General features: G+C 34.4%; 1 protein-coding gene across 3 annotated transcripts in view; it reads right to left on the bottom strand.

The window, feature by feature from the left end:
- Positions 1-1,606: 1,606 nt before the first annotated feature.
- The window catches only part of LOC101548274 (sodium channel protein type 2 subunit alpha), a 138,178-nt gene continuing 117,950 nt past the window's right edge, over positions 1,607-21,834 (bottom strand). For all 3 annotated transcript variants that reach the window (XM_055122888.1, XM_055122887.1, XM_055122886.1), the window contains exons 20-27: positions 21,431-21,604; positions 17,383-17,505; positions 15,583-15,864; positions 13,901-13,954; positions 11,419-11,556; positions 10,986-11,090; positions 6,725-6,995; positions 1,607-5,032 (exon numbers count right to left, since the gene is read on the bottom strand). In XM_055122888.1, coding sequence (XP_054978863.1) covers positions 3,837-5,032; positions 6,725-6,995; positions 10,986-11,090; positions 11,419-11,556; positions 13,901-13,954; positions 15,583-15,864; positions 17,383-17,505; positions 21,431-21,604 — 2,343 coding nt within the window. In that variant the 3' untranslated portion in view covers positions 1,607-3,836. The remainder of the gene's footprint in view (positions 5,033-6,724; positions 6,996-10,985; positions 11,091-11,418; positions 11,557-13,900; positions 13,955-15,582; positions 15,865-17,382; positions 17,506-21,430; positions 21,605-21,834) is intronic.

The raw sequence follows: 21,834 nt of genomic DNA, 5'->3' as shown, positions 1-21,834 counted from the left end.
ATTTTAATAGGTATAAATGTGCTTGCTATCATTAGGTAATTCTATTCAAGTGCAGTTATTCCTTATTGCCTACAAAATAAATTTCAAACTTTGAAATTTCTGAAAAATTCTGCATAACTTTTCAAAGTGCTTTGCCTCTTGGTTATAACCATCATTTGAACAATTATGTTCAGTTCATCTTAGATCTCTCAGCTTTGACAAAGCTGACATATAATAGTTAAATAGTTAAGATGAAAGAAAATACCCCACCTTTTTTTAAAACAATCATTGTAATTTTTATTTGCATCATGTCCTATTGACCATTTATTTAATAGGCAATTATGAGAGATGCTCAAGGAGGAAACTGAAGATAGTAGTTTTTCCCATTTAGATTTTTTACTTAAAATTGACACATTGAATGTATATCTAATGGTAATCAATTAATTGCTTTCCCAGGTACAAATTAAAGTTTCTTACCCAAAAAGTATGTCAAATTTATTTATATGAGTGTTTTATGAATCATTCCATTTCCTAAACCATTCCTATAATCATCTCACCCCATGTGAGGTGACGTTGAAGTGTGATGTGAGGTGTGTGTGTTGTATTTATAATTTGAGAAAAATAATTCTTACTACAGCTCTAAAATAGAACCCCAAGAATAAATGAATCAATACCACACTATAAGACAAAGATCCCCAAAGCCACTCTTTTGGGAGCCTCATTTTGTACATGATGTATGCTTCCTTAGAAGCTCTAAGGAGGACATGTGTATTTTTTTCAGGACAATTTTTCCTATTGGCAAAGGAGACCCTAACTTATTTTATCTTTAATATGGCTCAGCAACATGGAAAACTTTACAAAATTAGGTGCTAAAATCTATGCCCCAAAACTTGAGTTCTACTGGTTCAATCATTGGCATAAAAAAAAACTTGTTAGCTTATTTTAGTATGTAATTTCAGTTGAAAAATATTCCCTAAATTGCAAATTTATTAAGATAATAAAATATGTGTGATTCTGGAAAGTTGTTTTTAAATTCGGAAGACTAAGACCAGAGTTCACTTAAATATTTTGCCTATAAAATTATAGAAAGAATTGTAGACATATGACCTCTGTACAGTGATTGAAAATTATTAAGGGCCTAAATACACAGCCTTTCCCCAACAGACTCTGATTAGAGTCTTTAATCAAATTTCTTTTGATTAGAAGAAATAAGGAGAATAATCTGAATAAAAAATATGGAGTGTCCAAGGCAGAGTTAACAAAGTATACAGAAAAGTAGGCTCAAGAACGTATAGGGAAGGAACAAAATTGGGAAAGATAGAAACAAAACAAAACATAGGTAGATATGAAGGAGAAAGGATGCACAATTAAAAATGTTAGTCAATTTTTTTTATTATTTTTATAACTTTCCACTACTCTAACCATTATCATATCTAGATTTTTGGCCAATATTATAACTAGATCCAATACACTCTTCTTAATAAATTTCCATTCCATGAAAAAGTTTAAAGATGAGTTATATTTAATTTGTATTCTTTATATTGATTTTTAATAGCTAATTTTTACATGATAGAAATTTACCTCCAAATGGCATTTCAAAGATAGAAACAAAGACAGAACAATAAGGTACAAAAACAAAAGCAAAACCTTTATTCTTTTGGCTTGATTGTAATGTGGTTTACCATTCTGTATGGTAATAGCATTTTCCTGCATGCATTTCACCAACACACTACAAATGAATAGCTTTAATATAAAGAATCTACATTTAATGTTGCTTGAGAGAGAAACCAAACATTTTTCTGTAACTGGTAATAATTTCACTACCAGGCTTACTAGGAAAAAGAAAGAGAAAGTTTCTATCCCATGTCCTATCTGATACATTTCTAAGGTCATATGAGTCACTAAGAGTAAGATCTATTTGTGTAAACAAACACTGAAAAATGGCAGATGATTTACTGAATGAAAAGACTGAGTGGAAACATCTAATTCAAGCAATGCCAAGATTATCAATTGATCTTTTCTTAAGTCTCTTGCTATGATAAGGCATTACTATTTTGAAAGCAAATGAATGGGACTCAATCTGTGATTTGTTTCACATTCAATGACATATGTGCAAAGTTACAGTACTAATAAAATAGCAGAAGCCTACATTGCATCATAGTCTTTGTTTCTTATTTTGTGAAGTGCTTCAATTTAAAAGTGCTAGGAACAGAAACTAACAATAGTGACTGTGACATCAACCTGAAGATACTTTTAATTTCTCATTTTTATGTACAAAAGGCTGAAAAATAAAATAAAATGAACTTGTTACAATATTTATATATATTTTTAGAAAACTCTAACCATATATTTTCAACAAATTTCAGCAGCTTGCAACATCAACATGTTTGTAAAGTCGGGCTTTTACCATGAGTGGTCAGTTAATATTGGAAGAATAAAATGCAAGAAGCTCTTCATTGTTTGCTGCAACCTATTGCTTAATGACATGTAGAATGAGGTCTTGGTAGAACAGTTTGTTTCACTTTACCACTGACATATGGCTTCCCATATTAGACTTCTGAACAGTGGAAGGAGTAAGATACAGCAGCATAGGCAAGAAAAACATGCAGCAGTGATAGCTTCAAACTATAACGGAACCAATTACATCATTTACCTGTTGAAAGCTTGCAAACTATACTCACTGTGGTACATATTTGATGCAATAAATACTGTGCTTAATTCATGTTTTGTTTGCTCAAACATGCACCACGGGGTAAAATTACTATTTACAAAGCAGACTTTTATTTTTTAAATTGACATATACTATGTCAACCTCACCAAGAGCAGAAGATGGCTAAACAATACTGCAGGAAAAAGCAGAATTAACTTTATAAAGTGGTAGTAAGTAGGGGATGATTTTTGGTCATCAGGTTCTTAGAAAGGACTGATGTGATATTTTTAGATGCCAAAGGACACTTATCAAAAATGTTGTAGTCATGCTGCTATGAGTCTGAATGACTTTGTAACGGTGTGTGTCTCTCTGTGTGTATACATATATATGTATATACACGCACATGTACATATATACATATATACATATACAGATAATGGACCATGTAAAAATAAAACAACTCTTTAATGCTTGTGAAATCTATGAAACATTTACAGGCACATTGAAAATTTTCTGGATGAGACATCTTAAGAACATGAATAGCTATTTAAGCACCTCAAAAAGCTAAAAACATCCTGAAACAAGAAATAAACTCTTTCCTTTTGTCATGTGATTTTTTTCCATATGTGAATGAGAAGTGCAGCATGCCATCATTTAAAATATATCCAGTTTACAATAGAAAGGTGTAGAGTTCTCTACCCTTAATCCCTTCCCCAAACATAACCCCATTTACAAAAATAGTCACATATAATAGTAAACAACTTGTGAATTAAAAAAAAAAGTGATAAATTCACAGCATACATTTTGTAAAAATATGGCAGGTGTGGCAGTTAAAACATAAGCAGTGGTGAACAACTACGATCATCAAGTGTCACAAGTTGAATTTACATAAAAATTGAACTTCCCTGCCCCCTTTACAACTGGTTCCTATAGTCTGATAGCCATTGTGTCTGTCTGCTCTTCAGCAGTGTCAGCTGGTAGGGAAAACAGAAATCTCCTGCTGATGCTGTTTCTCTGGTTCTTTGAGTCCCAGTTTGCTGACCAGAGGATCCTGTCTTGTTATAGGCACTGACCTTAAGTATTCATTTGTAAAAACAGTCAGTTTGGCATAGACCTCCTGTGGGAGTCCTGTTGACACAAATCCGTCACCATCACAGGCTGTAAACAATTAATTGGTCACAAAAAATGGGTTATTCTTTGTTTCTGTTTACTTTTTACTTTCCCTGATATCTTTTCCTTTGTCTTCCTTCTCTGACTTGTCTTTTTCGAATTTCTCCTTTTCTGGCTTGGTCACGCTATCATATGAAGGTGGGGAAGTGGTGGAAGGTGTCATATCGGTCTTCTCCGGAGTTGAATTTTCATTCAGCTTGTCGATGATGATATCTTCTTTAATAGGTGTTCCTTCTCCTTCCTTGCCTTTGTCTTTCTTATATATGCTTGACACTTTTTTAACTTTTTGCTTCAAGAGATAGCGTCTGTAAGCCCTCTGGATAACAATAGCAGACACCTCCTCTTGTTTGCGTTTCAACGTGGTGGTAATCGGCTCATAGGAGACTTTGGAAGGGTTTGATGCCATGAATCTCTCTTCCATTTGTATTCGTAGGGCATCCATCTCTCCACTCTCACCCAAAACGCGCTTTGTAAAGGCAAATAATATGTCCAGGCAATGGATTCGGTCCCCGCTGACCATGGGCAGATCCATGGCAATGAGCTGGACTTTGTTCGGTTTTGCTATGAGAAGTGGAGGATCCAGCGCAGCTGCAAAATCGGAGAGTTTAGCGAACTCTATAAACTGGGTGGCATCCGGGTCAAACTTCTCCCAGACCTCGTAGAACATCTCAAAGTCATCCTCACTCAGGGGCTCTGCACTTTCTTCAGTCGCAACACTGAAGTTCTCCAGGATGACAGCGATGTACATGTTCACCACAACCAGAAATGATATGATGATGTAACTGACAAAGAAGAAAATCCCAACAGATGGGTTCCCACAGTCTCCTTTCACCGAGCTTCCAGGGTGGTCTTTTTCAGGGTCACAGTCCGGAGGTCCACTGTTAAGAATCGGGGCTAACAACCCGTCCCAGCCGGCGGAGGTGGTGATCTGAAACAGGCAGATCATGCTATTGCCGAAGGTTTCAAAGTTGAACATGTCATCAATTCCAACTTCTCTCTTGACATAGGCGAAGTTGGACATCCCAAAGATGGCGTAGATGAACATGACCAGGAAGAGCAGGAGGCCGATGTTGAACAGGGCAGGGAGGGACATCATCAGAGCAAAGAGCAGAGTGCGGATCCCCTTGGCCCCTTTGATGAGACGCAAGATTCGACCAATCCTGGCGAGACGGATGACCCGGAATAGGGTAGGAGACACAAAGTACTTTTCTATCAGCTCAGCCAGAAACATACCTGCAGAAAAAAAAAATCGCAAAAGCAGTGTTATATTAATAATATCAGTTAAGTAATATTATTAGTTGTATAAAATGTAGGTGTGAGAATACATATCTGCATATTTATGTATTCTTAAATAACACTTTCTGTATGTACACATAGAGTTTGGGCTGGAGCAATAGTAGGGCGTTTGCCTTGCATGCAGCCAACCTTGCATGTAGCCCTTCTCAGAGAGCTACCAAGAGTATCTCGCCCACCCGGCAGAGCCTGGCAAGCTATGCCTGTCCTATTCGATATGTCAAAAAAAGTAACAAAAAGTCTCACAATGGAGACATTACTGGTGCCCGCTCCAGCAAATCCATGAGCCATGGAATGACAGTGATACAGTGATACATAGTTTGCAAAGTGAAGCAGGTATATTTGGTGTTATAAAATTAACTGTTATACTATCCTAAGGTCGTTTTTCCTAGCTCAAGAAAATCCTCTCTACAAAAAAAAAACTCAACCACTGAAAGTCTAAAGATGTTAAAAAAAAAATCAATGAATTATTTCTAAAACACTAGCCATCAAATTTGAAACTAACTACAGTAACATTTTTTCTAAAACATTATCCATAGAATTTCATAAAACTAATGCACAAGGCATAAAATTTTGGATAAAAAAATATGAGAATTTGTGTTCTCCTGAAATGGTTGTTGGCAAAGTGATCTGATCGACAGAAAAAAATAAAAGCAGGCATCATTATATAGTGAAAATGCCTATTTTGGTAATTGTCAAATATGCTGTTTACTGAGTCTTTCCTTACGCAAAGCAGTTTTAAGTGCATTTCTTACATTTGTTTCATTTAATCTCCATAATAAAACTCTAGAAAAACATTCCTGGAAAGAGTAAGAGAGGTGAGGTAATCTGCAATAGTTCAGCAGAGCTGGGAAACAGTAGAAATAGGGAAGTCATAGCCAGGTCTGGGTGATTCTACATCCCATTCCTCAGTCACTATATTACTTCAGAGCACTATCAATGGCACAGAAGAAGCAGTACATTTTTTCAAAGTTCTCTTATACAGAAAAAAATGGTATAAGTTGTGGAGAATTGTTTTTTACTTTTTGTGTTCTATTCTTTCAGAATGAAAGAACTTTGTCTTAAATCTCATATTTATTTATAGTATTTCATTTAACATCCTATGGATAAAAACTTAATATATACTGATAATACAAATCTATATTATATTTTTGAAGAGTCCACTTCTACAAAAGAATGCCATCAGAATCCAAAGATATTATGAGGATTATATGTATGCACAAATTAATACATAATAGCCACTATTCCAATTATCAAGAGTTATTAATTATGAATTGTTTACTTAATATATATTTACTCTACATATTTTTATTTGCATCTGTTTATGAATTATTTTTAAAACAGTGTTTGTTTATATACTATAGGAGTATGGCTGAACACAAAAATGTCTAAATTTCAGTTATTGTTCTTTAAAAAATCATATGATCATAGATTAAAGCTGAAAAAAGTCTTTATATTATAAATCTTATCACTCACAGCACACAAAGAGAAATGACAAGCTGAAGAATGTGCTATTAGATTTTTACTTGAAATCGGGTATGTGTGAGAGCGAGATTAGTGAAAAATATTTAGAAAGTTTGCTTAAAAAGCTCTTCACTTTCAATTTTCTTGAGTCAAAGCAACTCTTCTTACCTACAATGGAGAGAATGACCACTACAAAATCAAATATATTCCATCCAATAGTGAAATAGTAGTAACGAAGAGAGATTAGTTTGAGCACACATTCTCCAGTGAACAGAACAATAAACACCAGATTAATCCAGTATAGAATGTTTGTCATTTCTTGACTCTGGTCATCTGTTTCCACCATCATGGTGACCATGTTGAGACAGATGAGGATCATGATGCTGATGTCAAAGACTTGTTTGGTTACAAAATCAAAGACCATCCCTTGGAATTTGTTCTGGAAAAAAAAGAATACATAAAAGTTTAATTAGAAGCAAAACTGATAGAATTTATTGTATTTGATTTTTAACCGCAATTTAAAAGCATTGTTTTTATAAAATGCACCATGTTTTTTTATACTCTGGAGAAAATTATCAACATTGAAGTGATGAACTTATGTCATATTACTTGTTTATTGATACTATTCATACTGCCAGATTTTATAAATTACTGTATTAGTCTACATTCTCAATGACTTGGTCATTATCATGTGTATGAAGTTTGGTAAATGTTTGATACTGTAATATTTATTATTTTATTATTTAGGAGGTGACTATCAAAGATAACTTCAAGGAATTAACAAATACATTTTTGGCTTTTATCTTCCAAGTTTCTGACTTTATGAGTTTTTGCTATACATTCCATAGCATCTTAAATTGAATTAATTTTAATGTTCAGCTGAGAAGATATCTTAAAAATTATAGGATAGGGCCATAGAGATAGTACAGAAAGTAAGAAGCTTGTCAAGAATGCAGCTAAGTGGGGTTCCATCCTTGGCACCATATACGATTCTCTGAGCCTTGCCAAGAGGGATTCCTGAGCACAGAGCCAGGAATAAGCCTTTAGCACCACCAGATGTGGCCCATAAATAAAAAAAAAATCAGGATATCTGTGATACAACTTTTGAAATTGAACTAATTCTGTATTTTAGTGTTATTTATTAAATTAAATTTTATTTTATGGTTACTATCTTAACTTTCACAGATGATCTTTGATTTGGAAAGCTGGGTAAAGATTAAATGAAATAACATTTCCTAATAACAAAATAATCATTAAGTTCAGATTTCAGATACTGTACTTTATCCCATTCAGTTTTGACATTATTTCTAAACATTAACTGGCCTTATCTCTTATTTATAATATTGTCATTATCTTATAAAACTGTTTTAATTGTCCTTATTTTAAGGGTATTTTTTGTCTTTATCCACTTAGCATTTCAAACCTCTCCAGGACAGTGACTTTGACTTACTTGGACTAGATAGCTCTACTGTCTCTACTAGAGTGAGTAGGTGAAAGAAAGCTCTGCTCCTTGTACATTCCATAGTCAACACCAAATGCTTATTAATCTGGGTGCTAGATAAAAGTCTTCTGTGCTCTTTCTATTTGTTGATATTTGTTATTCCCTACTGGAATTCTTTTTTCTGGTCCACTGGGCTGGACTTCTACTCAGCTTGTTATATCTTCCTAGGGCCTTTACTAAGCTAATAAATGCTCTTCTTATATACTATGTTTACTTTTTCTGAATATGTTTTCTCTCTTACCTCTACCCATTTAGAAATGGGATATTACTAACCTTTTCTAGTAAAAATTTCAGACTCTGCCATATCATTTGTCTTCTTAATATCTTCCCTCCATTAAAAACAGACTGCCCTCATGCTCTTTGCATTCCAGTCTCTGTCCTTCCTATTTCAGGGTTTTCCAAAATACATCCCCATTCTCCTAATGGAATCTTCTCTTCGTGCACTGCCAACATCTCCTCATTCTTCAGTCCTCAACTTTGGGTTTACGAATAACTTCAGCAAAGCATTCCTTAGCTTCCCGAATATCCAACCCCTAGTCCCTTATCAGTTCTCATCTTCAAACCTATACATTTCTTATTAGATATTTCCATTTGTTATGACGATTCTATTGTTATTTATTGTATTATCTAACTGTATGTTGTTCATCACTTAATTTTAAATGTTTAACATGGTACATTGGTCTTATTTTTATTTTGGGTTACTCTTAGCTGGTCTCAGGATTTCCGTTGACTCTGTGCTCAGGGATGCCAGGCTTGGGGGGACCATATTCAATGCCAGGGATCAAATGCAAGTGGGTGACTAACTCCTGTACTCTCTCTCATTCTGGCAACAAATACAGTTCATTGTTAATGATGGTTGAATGGACAGATTTTATTGGATCATTTACAAATTTTCCAGATCATCACTGATTATATTCTAGCCAAATGCATTGATCTTATGCATCTCTACTCTTAATAATGTAAATTTAAATTTTAACAGCACTGGATATCACTAGACTGCCAGTTGGGAAGAACTTTACATACTTAGACCACCTTTTTGATTGATCTTTATCCTTCATTTCCTTGTCTTCATTATAATGAAAAACCCAGGACTTTATGGCTGGAACTCTTTTTTGTTTTTGTCTAACTTAATTATCCTTTGGAAAAGAATCTATGCTTCAGAGTTCAATTAGATTATAGTTGAACTCTTCAAAACTCTTACATCTGTCTGAGGTACATCCCATAGTATCTAATCTAAGTCTGTATTTTCTAATGCCTTTATAACTCTTTTATTTATGTTAGTGAATTCAATAACTTCACAAATCATCTGCTTTAGATGCTTTAGTACTTATATCACCTTATTCTTTTTCCATATACTATAATTGTTTCATTTCACTGAGTGTTTTTATTATCTCATTTATATTCTATGTTGAGTCCTACTGACATTACTCCCTTCCACATGACACCATTATTGATTAATCTTTTTGCATGTGTTTTGTAGTTTTTGTCTAGAGCTCAGCATTATCTTGTGTTTACGTTGCTTACTATAGTATCTAAATATTTTCTCTTATTCACATTTCCTTGCCTCTTTTTTTAGTAATTACAGTGTATTTACATTGCTTACTAAGATCAGTTAATCAAAGTATAGCTTTGATTAACTGATCTTAGTAACTTTGACTTATTAGTTAACTTTGACTTATTAACTTATTAGGTAACTTTGACTTATTAATCCGATAGTAAATTGTGTTAATTGCTCACTAATTCAAATATGCTATAAGTTTTGAGTGAAATATTTATTTCCACAAATTTGTAGAATATATTTTGCTATATAGGGAATGTACTCTGATTTTCTTCCCATCCACCCATATTGTTTTATGTTTTAAAATGCAGTTTGCACTTCTTATGGTTTATTTAGTATAGCTATGCACTTTCTTTAGCTATTGGCCATTTTACAAAATGAACATGGACAATGAAGCATGACTAATTTTATATCATCACTAATGGTTTCATAGAGTCACAATTCCTCAGGAACACTGGAATGCTTTGCATCATGCATACCTTATGGTAGTAGATCTGAGACTGAGTATATCAGCCTTTCTTTAAAAGAGATGAAGGATGTAGACACCCTTCTGAGTGTAATTCTTTGGAGCAGAACTTACAGCTACTGGCAAAACTGCTGTAGAAATGACCATAAATGTGATAAAAAGTTTGATTCTATCTGATCTAGGGGAAATATACATGGGAGAATCATAAGGTATTTTTAAAAACAAAAAAATCTCAATCCTGTGACCTATTTATTAATGCTCTCCTTCAACCTGATATAAAATGAGGCATATCTGATATTTTCCTGTTCCTCCCATTATCCCTTATAGCTCTGGAGACAGTCAATATTTCTACAACAAATTAATGTTTTCTTCTCTACATTATTATTAGCTCACCAACAACACCAATACTATGTAATACTGTTTGCATATATTTGAACATTTTTATTATATACTTTATGTGCTGGACTGGAGCGATAGCACAGAGGGTAAGGCGTTTGTCTTGCACGAAGCTGACCAGGGTTTGATTCCTCCATCCCTCTCAGAGAGGCAGGCAAGCTTCCAAGAGTGTTCTGCCTGCACAGCAGAGCCTGACAAGCTACCCATGGCGTATTGGATATGCCAAAAACAGTAACAACAAGTGGCACAATGGAGGTGTTACTGGTGCTCACTCCAGCAAATCAATGAACAACTGGATGACAGTGCTACAATGCTACTTTGTGTGCTTATCTGTAACATACATAATTTACATTTACCATGTCTGGAAATATACTAATACTTAGCTAGCTATTACATTCCTAAAGTAAAACTTTATTTTACAAATTCATAACTATATATTATCTAGTAATTTAGATTGTGCAAATAATAGATAATATAGCTTTTACTAATGAAAGTATGTTATTCTTACAGCAGGCCGAGGTATAGGCTTTTGTGGTTTCTTTGAACCTAGTTTTTTCATTGCATTGTAGTATTTCTTTTGTTCTTCTGTCATAAAAATATCTTGACCTCCAAAGTAAATAAAAAATAGAAAAAACTGTTAAAAGCATATTCCTTTCAAATATTTTATTTGAACCTTGCTAATGCCTGAGTTCATAGGAGTAATAGATTTAGTATATAAATCATGTCACATGAGTCAGTTTTATTTTTACATTAGTAATATAATTAGAAAGTATCAATTAATTGAGTAAAACAACAATCAATTCTCAAGTAATAAGACGCATACTTTTTTAAGTCTATCAAAGTAAATTCTGCATTTTTGTCATTTATCTTTAAAGTAAAAAGAAATACTGAAATTGTTAGTTTCTGTTTTCAGAACTAGGATGAAGTTTTAGTATACTTATCTTCTTTTTCTGTTGGTTGAAGTTGTCTATGATGACACCAATGAAAAGATTCAAAGTGAAGAATGAACCAAATATAATAAAGATAACAAAATAAAGATACATGTATAGATTATCTTCATATTTGGGTTGTAATTCTACCTAAAATACAAAAAATGATAACTATTAGAGCCTACACTTTGAGTTTTTAATTCCTAAAGCATGTGTCAATCACTAAGAATGGAAAAAGCACCAATAATCATTTAACATATTTTATAAAACATAAAATATAAATGCTTATTGAATAGTCTTGCAAGGATAAGACTGTTCACTTGTTTAAGGGAAATAAACAACTCACAGATAAACAATTCACAGAAAAGGCTGAGTAATTAAAATTAGTTTCACCCAGTAAGTTCCTAAATTATGAATGCATTTTCAATTATAAGCAAAGACTAGAAAGTATTCAAAGTGAAGAAGCTTTCATCTAGGGAAATGGTAGTCACTGTTCTGTGTCAGTTGCTATAAAATCTCTTTCTCAGTTTCCTCATCTGTAAAATTAAATAATAGCACTTAAATCTCAATTAGCATTTTTTGTGTGCTCAGTTATATTAATGTATGAAAATTGCTTATAACAGTGTCTGACCAGTAGTGCAATGGTTTGGTTTCTATTGTACATTATTTTTGATTAACTAGAATCATTTTTTTATGTGTGGAAGTTGGTATATTAGTAGGATATTTTCTTTTTTGGGGGTAGAATATTTCCTTCCTGAAAATGGATCCATTGTTTTTTTCTACTCAGTAGCTGTCTGGTAGTTTTTAAAAAATAAAATTGGACCCCTTATTTTCTAATCCATTAAAGTAATTTAATTCACTTTATTTTGGGACCTCACCCTACTGTTTTCAGAGTTCATTCTTGGCTCTGTGCTAAGGGATCACTTCTGGTGGGGCACACAGTGCTAAGGGTTAAACCAGAACAGCTGCTTGAAAGACAAGCAGTACTTACCCACTGTACTGTCTCTCAAATTTCCATTTTTTAAATTTTTTTAAATTAAGACCATTGGTTTGGTCTTTGACTGCAATTTATAGCTCAGATCTTAGAGGATATTGTTCTAATTTGGTTAAGTAATGCATGTGATAATGGATACAAAATCAACCTAGAAAGTTATGCCAACAGAATATTTTTTTTCTAATGAAACAGAACAAAATTAAAATAGAATTAATGTTGTGACAATACCTATTCTTTGAAGAAACTGCCTTATTTTTACATGTATGTCACTGTCACTGTCATCCCATTGCTCATCAATTTGTTTGAGTGGGCACCAGTAACATCTCTCATTGAGAGCCTTATTATTACTGTTTTTGGCATATCCAATATGCACGGGTAGCTTGCCAGGCTTTGCCGTGAGGGCTCCATACTCTCGGTAGCTTGCCGGGCTCTCCGAGAGGGGTGGAAGAATCGAACAAGGGTCAGCCTTGTGAAAGGCGAATGCCCAACTGCTGTGCTATCGCTCCAGCCCTACATGTATGTAGAGGTCAATATATAAAATTACATATCTAAATGTTTGTAAATGAAATATAATTCAAACTTAGCAAATTAAATACTATCTAAATATATTATATGATAAATTGTTATAGGGCTGGAGCGATAGCTCAGTGAGTAGGGCGTTTGCCTTGCATGAGGCCAACCCGGGTTTGATTCCTCTGCCCCTCTCAGAGAGCCCAGCAAGCTACCGAGAGTATCTCGCCCACCCGACAGAACCTGGCAAGCTACCCGTGGCATATTCGATATGCCAAAAACAATAACAAGTCTCACAACGGAGACGTTACTGGTGCCCGCTCGAGCAAATCAATGAGCAACAGGATGACAGTGACAGTGAAATTGTTATAAAGTGAGTCATTTTAATCGAGGACATTGTCAGAACCTGAGAAACTCTTGATGCATGCTTTTCAATAATTTAGTCTACCATTCCTGAAAGAGGTATTCATTAAAATGATATTTACAGAAACTATGTCCTTGCTTTTTCTTTAGAGTCAAAACATATGTGTATATTCTTGAACAGTTGTATTTGTCCATATTTCATCTACTAGATAAATTTATTATGTTTTTAAAATTCATCTACTTTATTATGTATGTTATACTCATATATATTTTTCATCAACAAAAATTATTTGTTCATAAAGCCAAAAATAAAATGTGTCACTTTGCAAGTAAGGTCAATACATTTTCAAGTGAAGGTACCATGTTAAATGCAAATAGATATTTCTTAAATAATTAACTGTAAGTAGTTAAGAACATTCAAATCAAACTTTGGAAGGAAGACATACATGGAATACTTAATTTTTGTAATATAGACACACAACTAACTTTATCCATAGGTCTATTTTATTGATTAAATTATTTAATTTGATAATATAATTTAATTTGATAATTTAATTTAAAAGTAGCCTCACAGTATCAAATTAAACATTTGCAATTAACCAATTAATTCATTCCAAAAGGACTTACATTTCGTGAGTCAACTGCTGCATACATGATATCCATCCATCCCTTAAATGTCGCCTGTAAAAAAGTAATGCCATTTAATTATTTTTTCTTCCAAAATTTAAGTATATAAACAAAGGAATTAAGTATTATTTAAATTAGACAATAATTATTTAAACGAAGGTATAAAATACTTTGCACATTAATATTTAAACTATCTGAACAAGCTTTATAATGCATCTGTCCTTTGGCATGCTGGGGGATTGGTTCCAGCATTCCAATGATACCAAACTGTAAACACTCAACTCCCTTATAAAAAATGGCTCCAACCTAATAATATGTAAATAGTTATTGTACTATATGATTTAGGGAAGAGCATAAAAAATGAGTAGAGAAAGTCATCCTAAACCGAGAAGAATATAACATGAAGCTTGATAAAATAATTTCATATGCATCATGCTAACATGGGCCAGGTAAAATGTATGCTGTGTTTCTAAAGTTTAATGCTCTTTTCTACTTATTATCATCAAAATACCATTACCAATTATCACTTACAATGGCTTGCTGTTGAAAAATCTCTTCATTATTAGACATGCTATATCAACACTATTATTTAATAAGAGAAAGGCTCTAACTGAAAACAAACAAATGTAATTTACTTGTTTTAATACTTAGACTGGAGCTATATAGCACGGCAGGCAGGGCGTTTGCCTTGCATGCGGCCAACCCGGGCTCGATTCCTTCGTCCCTCTCGGAGAGCCCAGTAAGCTACCAGGAGTATCCAGCCTGCATGGCAGAACCTGGCAAGCTACCCGTGGTGTATTTGATATGCCAAAAACAGTAACAACAAGTCTCACAATGGAGACATTACTGGTGCCTGCTCGAGCAAATCAATGAATAATGGGACAACAGCGCTACAGTATTTAATACTTAGGTTTTATTTTTTTATTTGAAAATAATAATTCTAAAAACAAAATCCCTATACCTTTTAAAAATATCCCTTAGTACCAAAGGATCTCTTATGACCTCTTATATTCATAGTGTGTTAGGTATTATATAGTATCTCAGGGGCCATGGCATAGAGGTTAGTTGGGGAGCAGAATGTATTTTCACAAATTATTGTTAAACACAGTGGTCTTGGTAGGAAGCTTTTCATTTGTAAGATTGCAATGTTCATGAAAAATACTACCATGCAGGTAGCAAACATGGAATCCGGCCGGTACCAGGGTGCAGAGTATGCATGTGGGGTTACTAAGTAATGGCTTTGTGAATGTTGGTGGGTAGAGATTTACCAGGAGTTTAGGTACTGAGGGGAACCTTATTGGTAGTGAAGACATCATACCTCATCTCCCTCAACTCCCTCATATACACAACACACACACACACACACACACACACTGCACACACTCACGCACACACACACACCCTCCTTCCCAATCTCACCAGAATATACTTTGCTTAAAACAAGGATTGGAAAAACAGTGGAAACCCATAGAAATACCATTGTGAAAGAACTGATGCTAAGTATTTAATGTCTATCTCTGGAAACTATAAACTACTTTTCTGTGTGGTGCAGAAAGTTAGCTTTGCAATAATTGAGGAAGAATTTAGGCTAATGCGTCTGAGAATGTATACTTGTGCAAGTACTGAAAAGAAATTTAGATTCAATTTAATAATACGTCACAGAGGAAAATGTGGTTACTTACTACTTGAAGCAGAGAAAGATATCCAAGTCCCACATTATCAAAGTTTACTTTCACATTTTTCCACCTGGCAGTTTGGTTGCTCTCTATGAGGGCTTGACATTCGCTGTAGTTGTTGACCACACTTACATCAAACATTTCTCCAGTGGTGTAATTAATACAGTGATAAAACTTGCCAGCAAAAAGATTCACACCCATAATACTGAATATTAGCCAAAAGATCAGACAAACCAGAAGAACATTCATTATAGATGGAATGGCTCCTAAAAGAGCATTGACAACAACCTGGCGCAGAAAATGGAAGGAAATAGGAAAATGTTAACAATATTCAAATTGTAGAGCACATATCAATTGTATATGTTCTTAAAGATAATTATTACACAAATCTGGTATCTGATCATTTTAAGACTTTTAATTTATGCTTCATTAGAGTATGAAATTAATTTTATGTTACATAATCTTTCAAGAGGATAGTCTGTGCACATAGCAAATTTCTATCAAAAAATGGCAATCTTTAAAATGCAAAGTGCTCAGGAGTCAGGAAAGCCAAGAGATTGTTCAGTGCCAGAATTGGAACCTGGATAGAAAGGTTTTTGTCCCCACGATAACATTTTAGTGTATTTTTAAATGAAAGAAAGTTTAAAAGAAGTGATCATAATATTGCTGTGAGAATTTAAATTTTCAGATAATTCAAGGATACTTTTAGATTAGATACTTCATTATTCATCACAAAGAATGTTCTACTGTGAAAACTAAGAAGACATTTGTTAATAAAGTTCTATTTTTAAAAGAAATAATAAATATAAATATTAAAATATGTGTTTTTTCAAGGCAGTCAGATCTGTGGAAAGACTGGAAAATGAGGTCCTTAGACAAATTTTGTTTAGGAACTGTAACAATTATTTTAGTACTGAAACTTTGATTTTTCAAACATTGATTTTTCAGCGTTTGATTTTTTGAGTCCTTTTAAAAAAATAAGCCTAAAATAAAATGATTTTAAATCATAAAATGAGGAAACTTAACAGCATCTTTTTCTATGCAGACACGAACACAGAGCCACATATATACACACATACCTAAACACAGAATTCATTTCTGAATATGTTTACACCATTCACTGAGGGTAATGCTAATTACTTGTAGATAACATAGAAAACATATGTTAATAAATTATTATTTGTTTTGAATAGCAAAATCCACTGAGACAGAGCATCAGCATTTCCTATTCAGCCTGAAGTTTTGTGCCCCAGGGGATAAAAAATGTGAGCACAAATTCCTCCCCGTTCCTTTGTATTAGTTTTTGACTGAGAGGTAGGTTTCTACAGTTGACCTACTTTTTAGTCACTTCAACCAGTGTTTGAAAGATAAATGGTCAGATTTGGAGTTTAAAAGGAACAAAAACATACCCTATGGTGCAATGCAGAAAGGATGAAGAATGATTTGGTGGTTTTAAATTACACTGAGTGGGATTTCCTGCACATTTATAAATGGAAAGAACACAACTAATCTTGGCTCGGATCAAAAGCCTACACAGTGTGCTAGAGATTTCCCACTGACCAGAAAAATCGAGTTAGAATCAATTTAATTATACCTAGTTAGAAACAATCACTCAGGCATTCTAAATAATGAGAGTCTCCAACGGTGTTAAATTTATGAACAGATATCTGACATATATAATGGATTGGTTACATCAGCAGCAATGTAGAAGACATAAACTTTCCATTGATTTGTCATTTCTAAGGGAAGTTATGTTGGTCTGCTCTCAATTGTAGTTCTGATCAATTCTAAGGCACTTGGTCTTACCCTCATTCCTTCAAACCGAGACAAGGCTCTCAGTGGCCTCAGAGCCCTGAGTGTTCTCAGGGACTTGATGGCACCAAGTTCTGAGTAACCCAAGGCATTTGCTGTTAAGCTGACCAATGAAACCTAGACAAAAAAAGCACAATTTTCATTATTTATGGCCGAAAATGTATACAAAATTTAACCTTATTCTAGTCTACACAACTATCAAATAGTTTTCTAACTTTAGTTACTATCAAATTACTGTGGGTACTTGTGGAAAAATCCAGATGGTTGGAGGAGTTTGATTTAGTAGGCTTCTGTGAATCTCACTTTGGAAATTACTGTGAAAAGAATGATTTTTGGTGTGCTTGTTTGTTTGGGGGCTACAATCAGCAGTGCTCAGGGCTTACTCCTGGGTTTGCACTCAGGGATTACTCTAGAAGGCTTGGAGGGAACATATGGGTTGCCGGGGATTGAACCTCGATTGGCTGCATGAACAGCAAGTAGATGTTCAGCAGTGCTGCAGGGATTATAATATTTGTGTGAATATTTTCTCTATAGGAGAGACAGTGCAGTGGGTAAGGACCTCACTAGACCCAGATCACGACATACAGACCTTCCATTCCTTTAGGAGTCACCCTGACTGCAGAGCCAGGAGTAAGCCCTGAGCACAGCCAGGTGTACCCCTAAATCCAAACAAACAAAAAATAAGATTTTTTTAAAAATTAGGCTTTGTAGTGCTTTACCTGGTTTGTCTTCTTTGAAGAACCAAAGGGACATAAAACATAATGAAAGATGAGAGAGACACATTAAAAATTATTAATTTGTGTGTGTGTGGCGGGGGGAGGGCACACAGTGCAAAGCTCAGGGGTTACTCCTGGCTCTGCACTCAGGAGTCACTCCTGGCAATGCTTGAGGGACCATATAGAATGCCAGCGATTGAACCCTGTTCAGCCACATGCAAGGCAAGAGTCTTATTTGTTGTACTATCTCCCAGTCCCAATACATTAAAAATTCTTAACAAGAAAGAGTTTATTGGATAGTTAAAAGAAGTGGTTAAATATAAAATTTTGTGTGATTTGAAAAGGAGAAATCTTATAATCAAAAGACAAAGTGCTTTTCTACACCTCAGCACTCCAGGCTTCCACCACTAAGGACTTTTTCTTGAATAGACCCTGTGTAAGGAGAAATAGAGCCTCCCTCAGGTTTACCTATGACATTCCCATTCCTCAAGGTCTGGCTCATGTTTCTCTGCCCTTTCTAAAACAGTTCCCAATTCTCAGTGAAGTAAAAGTGCTTACTTCCATACAGATCTGGCCTCACTCTCACTGTGAATCCCACATGCCAAAAAATGACTTGATAGTTTGGTATTTCCCATAAAAATAAATGATAAATAATTTGTGTTCAGATCATATTTGATATGATATGATATTTGATGCTGGAAATCAAACTGGGTCGGCCGCATGCAAGGCAAATGCCCAACCCACTGTGATATTGCTCCAGCCCCAAATCTTTTGTTTTTAAAGAATACTGGGAACTGGGGACTCTGGTGCTGGGGAATGTACACTGGTGGAGGGATGGGTGTTGGAAGACTGCATAACTGAAACCTAATTATAAACAACTTTGCAAAGATCTATCTCATAGTGATTCAAAAATAAAATCTAAATAAATAAACAAATAAATAAAGACTTTTTCTGGGACTGGCGGCATAGCACTGGGTATAAGGTGCTTGCCTATAATGTGGCCAACAAAAATTCAGTTCCCAACACCACATATTTCCCTCAAGAAAATTATTTTCCTCTACTCAGGCAATTTTAATTTCAGTCTTTTATGATAACACAGATATGCTAGACACTATATATTTTATATTATAATTTTACCAGTGTATCATAACTGCATACAGGAAAAAATGTGTCATCCACAATCCCATGTACAAATAAAACAATTTGATTATATATATGTATATATATATATATATATTTACTTTTTGGGTCATATCTGGTGATGTCCAGGGGTTACTTTTGGTGGTGCTCGGGGGACCATATAGAATGCTGAGAATCGAACCCGGGTCAGCCTCATGCAAGGCAAATGCCCTACCTGCTGTGCTATTGCTCCAGTTCCCTTGATTATATTTTAGTGTAGTTTTCTGTTTTTTTTTCTAATGTAAACACATAGATTTTAACTATTATATATTATCTAGACTTTTTGTAATAGAAAATTATTGACATATTTGGTATGTAGCCTTTATATGTTATATTTAATAGTTCATTTATTTAAATAGATTAATAGCAGATTAAGAGAGTCCTTACGGAACATTATGGAAAATATAAATTAAAAAGATAGGCTTTTTCTCACTCCAGAGAAAGTTCTGTTTTTCTCTGAACAAGTAGTTCCTCTCTTTCTCTTCCCTTACATTTTCTTGGAGAGGTGTATGGGGGCCACAATAAGCGATATTCAGAGTTTGCTCCTGAATCTGCATTCAGGGATCACTCTTGATGGGCTAGAGGACCATATGGGTTGCTGGGAATCAAACGGGTCGGTTACATGTAAAGGAAATGCCCTACATGCTGTACTATTTCTCCAACCCTTACATACATCTAAGTAAATTTCATTCAGTAAAAACTATCTTGTTTCACACACACACACACACACACACACACACACACACACAGAGTTCTCTCTCAGATTCAGTGAACTTTCATTCTCTCATGCTTTGAAAGTTCTTTTTGGTGATTAGGAAGCCTATATAAAATTAAAAATTAATATTTTACTTGAAACAATAGAAGTTATTTTTTACCAAATGACCTGTATTGTTAGCATGATATGCACATTTCATGCATCAAAACACTTGTTGAAAATATGTCTTTAAATACCAATGCTAGGGCTGGAGCGATAGCACAGCGGGTAGGGCATTTGCCTTGCACGCGGCCGACCCGGGTTCGAATCCCAGCATCCCATATGGTCCCCTGAGCACCGCCAGGAGTAATTCCTGAGTGTAGAACCAGGAGTAACCCCTGTGCATCGCCGGGTGTGACCCAAAAAGCAAAAAAAAAAAAAAACAAACATAAATACCAATGCTATTGGTAATAGTTATGGCATAACTATTATAATTAACAGAATATTTTTAAATGCAATATCTAATTCATTACACTTTTTTGCAAATTTCATTGGCCTCTCTCTGCACTCTAAATAGACTATTAATACAAAAGTCATTTAAGAAGTAAATTTATGAACTAAAGAACGAAGAACCATTTTTTCCTATTCTGATATTATACTAATTAAAATATCTATTTAATAAATAAGGAGGATGAAAAAATCTTCAATTGATTTTGAGGCCAACAGAATTATTGAATACAGTATCTCAGGGTTATGTTTTTAATTATAAAATTGTGACCTTCCTCACAATTATCTCATTCAATTTTTCAAACCTCTTATATTCTTTTGCTCTCTTCCTTTATATTCTAAACTAAATTCAGTTCATTAGTGATATTCAGTAGGTAGGGCATTTGCTTTGCATCCCATATGGTTCCCAAAGCATTACTAGAAGCAATTATTGGGCACAGAGCCAGCCAGCAGTAATCCTTGAATATCACCAGGTGTGATCCAAGCACTCCAAAATAAATGTAGTTCATTAAGACCTTTAAATGTCCATAACGAATATCTTTCTATTGTTATGCAAATAAAAAGTGTCACTTGTCTACTTAAAAATTTTCCTATAATTGGTGTATCTGTATGTGGGCCACACACTTCTGTGGATGACAAAGACCCTAGTGTCAAAGCTCACTGTGGAGAATTTAAATATGGTTTTGGTACAAACTTAAGAGTGAGAAATGCAACACATCTTCATCAGCATAGTATTGTATAGCTTGGGATTTTAATTTGTTACTTTGAAACCAGATAAATAAATACAAAAAAAAGTATTTCACTAGAAAACTGGGAATTGTCATTTATATTTGTGCCCATGTGGTATTGATTTGATTAAGTGCCTATCATGTGTGGCGACATTGTTGGTAACAGCATACATTATCACAAGCCATCAGAATAAAGTAAGAACATGCAGAATACTCACATCCACAATCAGAAAATCTAACCAGCACCAGGCATTGGTAAAATATACTTGAAAACCATATGCAACCCACTTTAGAAGCATTTCCAGAATGAATATATAAGTGAAAACTTTATCAGCATATTCTAACATGGTCTTAATGGTTTTTCGCTGCTCAATATATATATCTTCAAAGGCCTATAAATAAAAAAATTCCAGTTAATTTAAATGTCATAATTATTTTCTCATGTTGACTCCACACCAAGGTGCCCTGGAGGGGTGTGGGTAAGAGCCTTCCCCGCCCCAAGGGACTCAGACCTGGTAACTGACCTCCACTACCCCATCACTGCCACGCTCCATGCTGCTTTCCACATGATCGGACCAAGCCTCACACATTAGTGAACATATTCTTGGAGCGCAACACATCA

The sequence above is a fragment of the Sorex araneus genome, chromosome X, assembly GCF_027595985.1.
Source record: "Sorex araneus isolate mSorAra2 chromosome X, mSorAra2.pri, whole genome shotgun sequence".
Lineage (NCBI taxonomy): Eukaryota > Metazoa > Chordata > Mammalia > Eulipotyphla > Soricidae > Sorex > Sorex araneus.
Note: the sequence above shows the minus strand (reverse complement) of the source record. Positions and strands in the feature narration are given on the sequence as shown.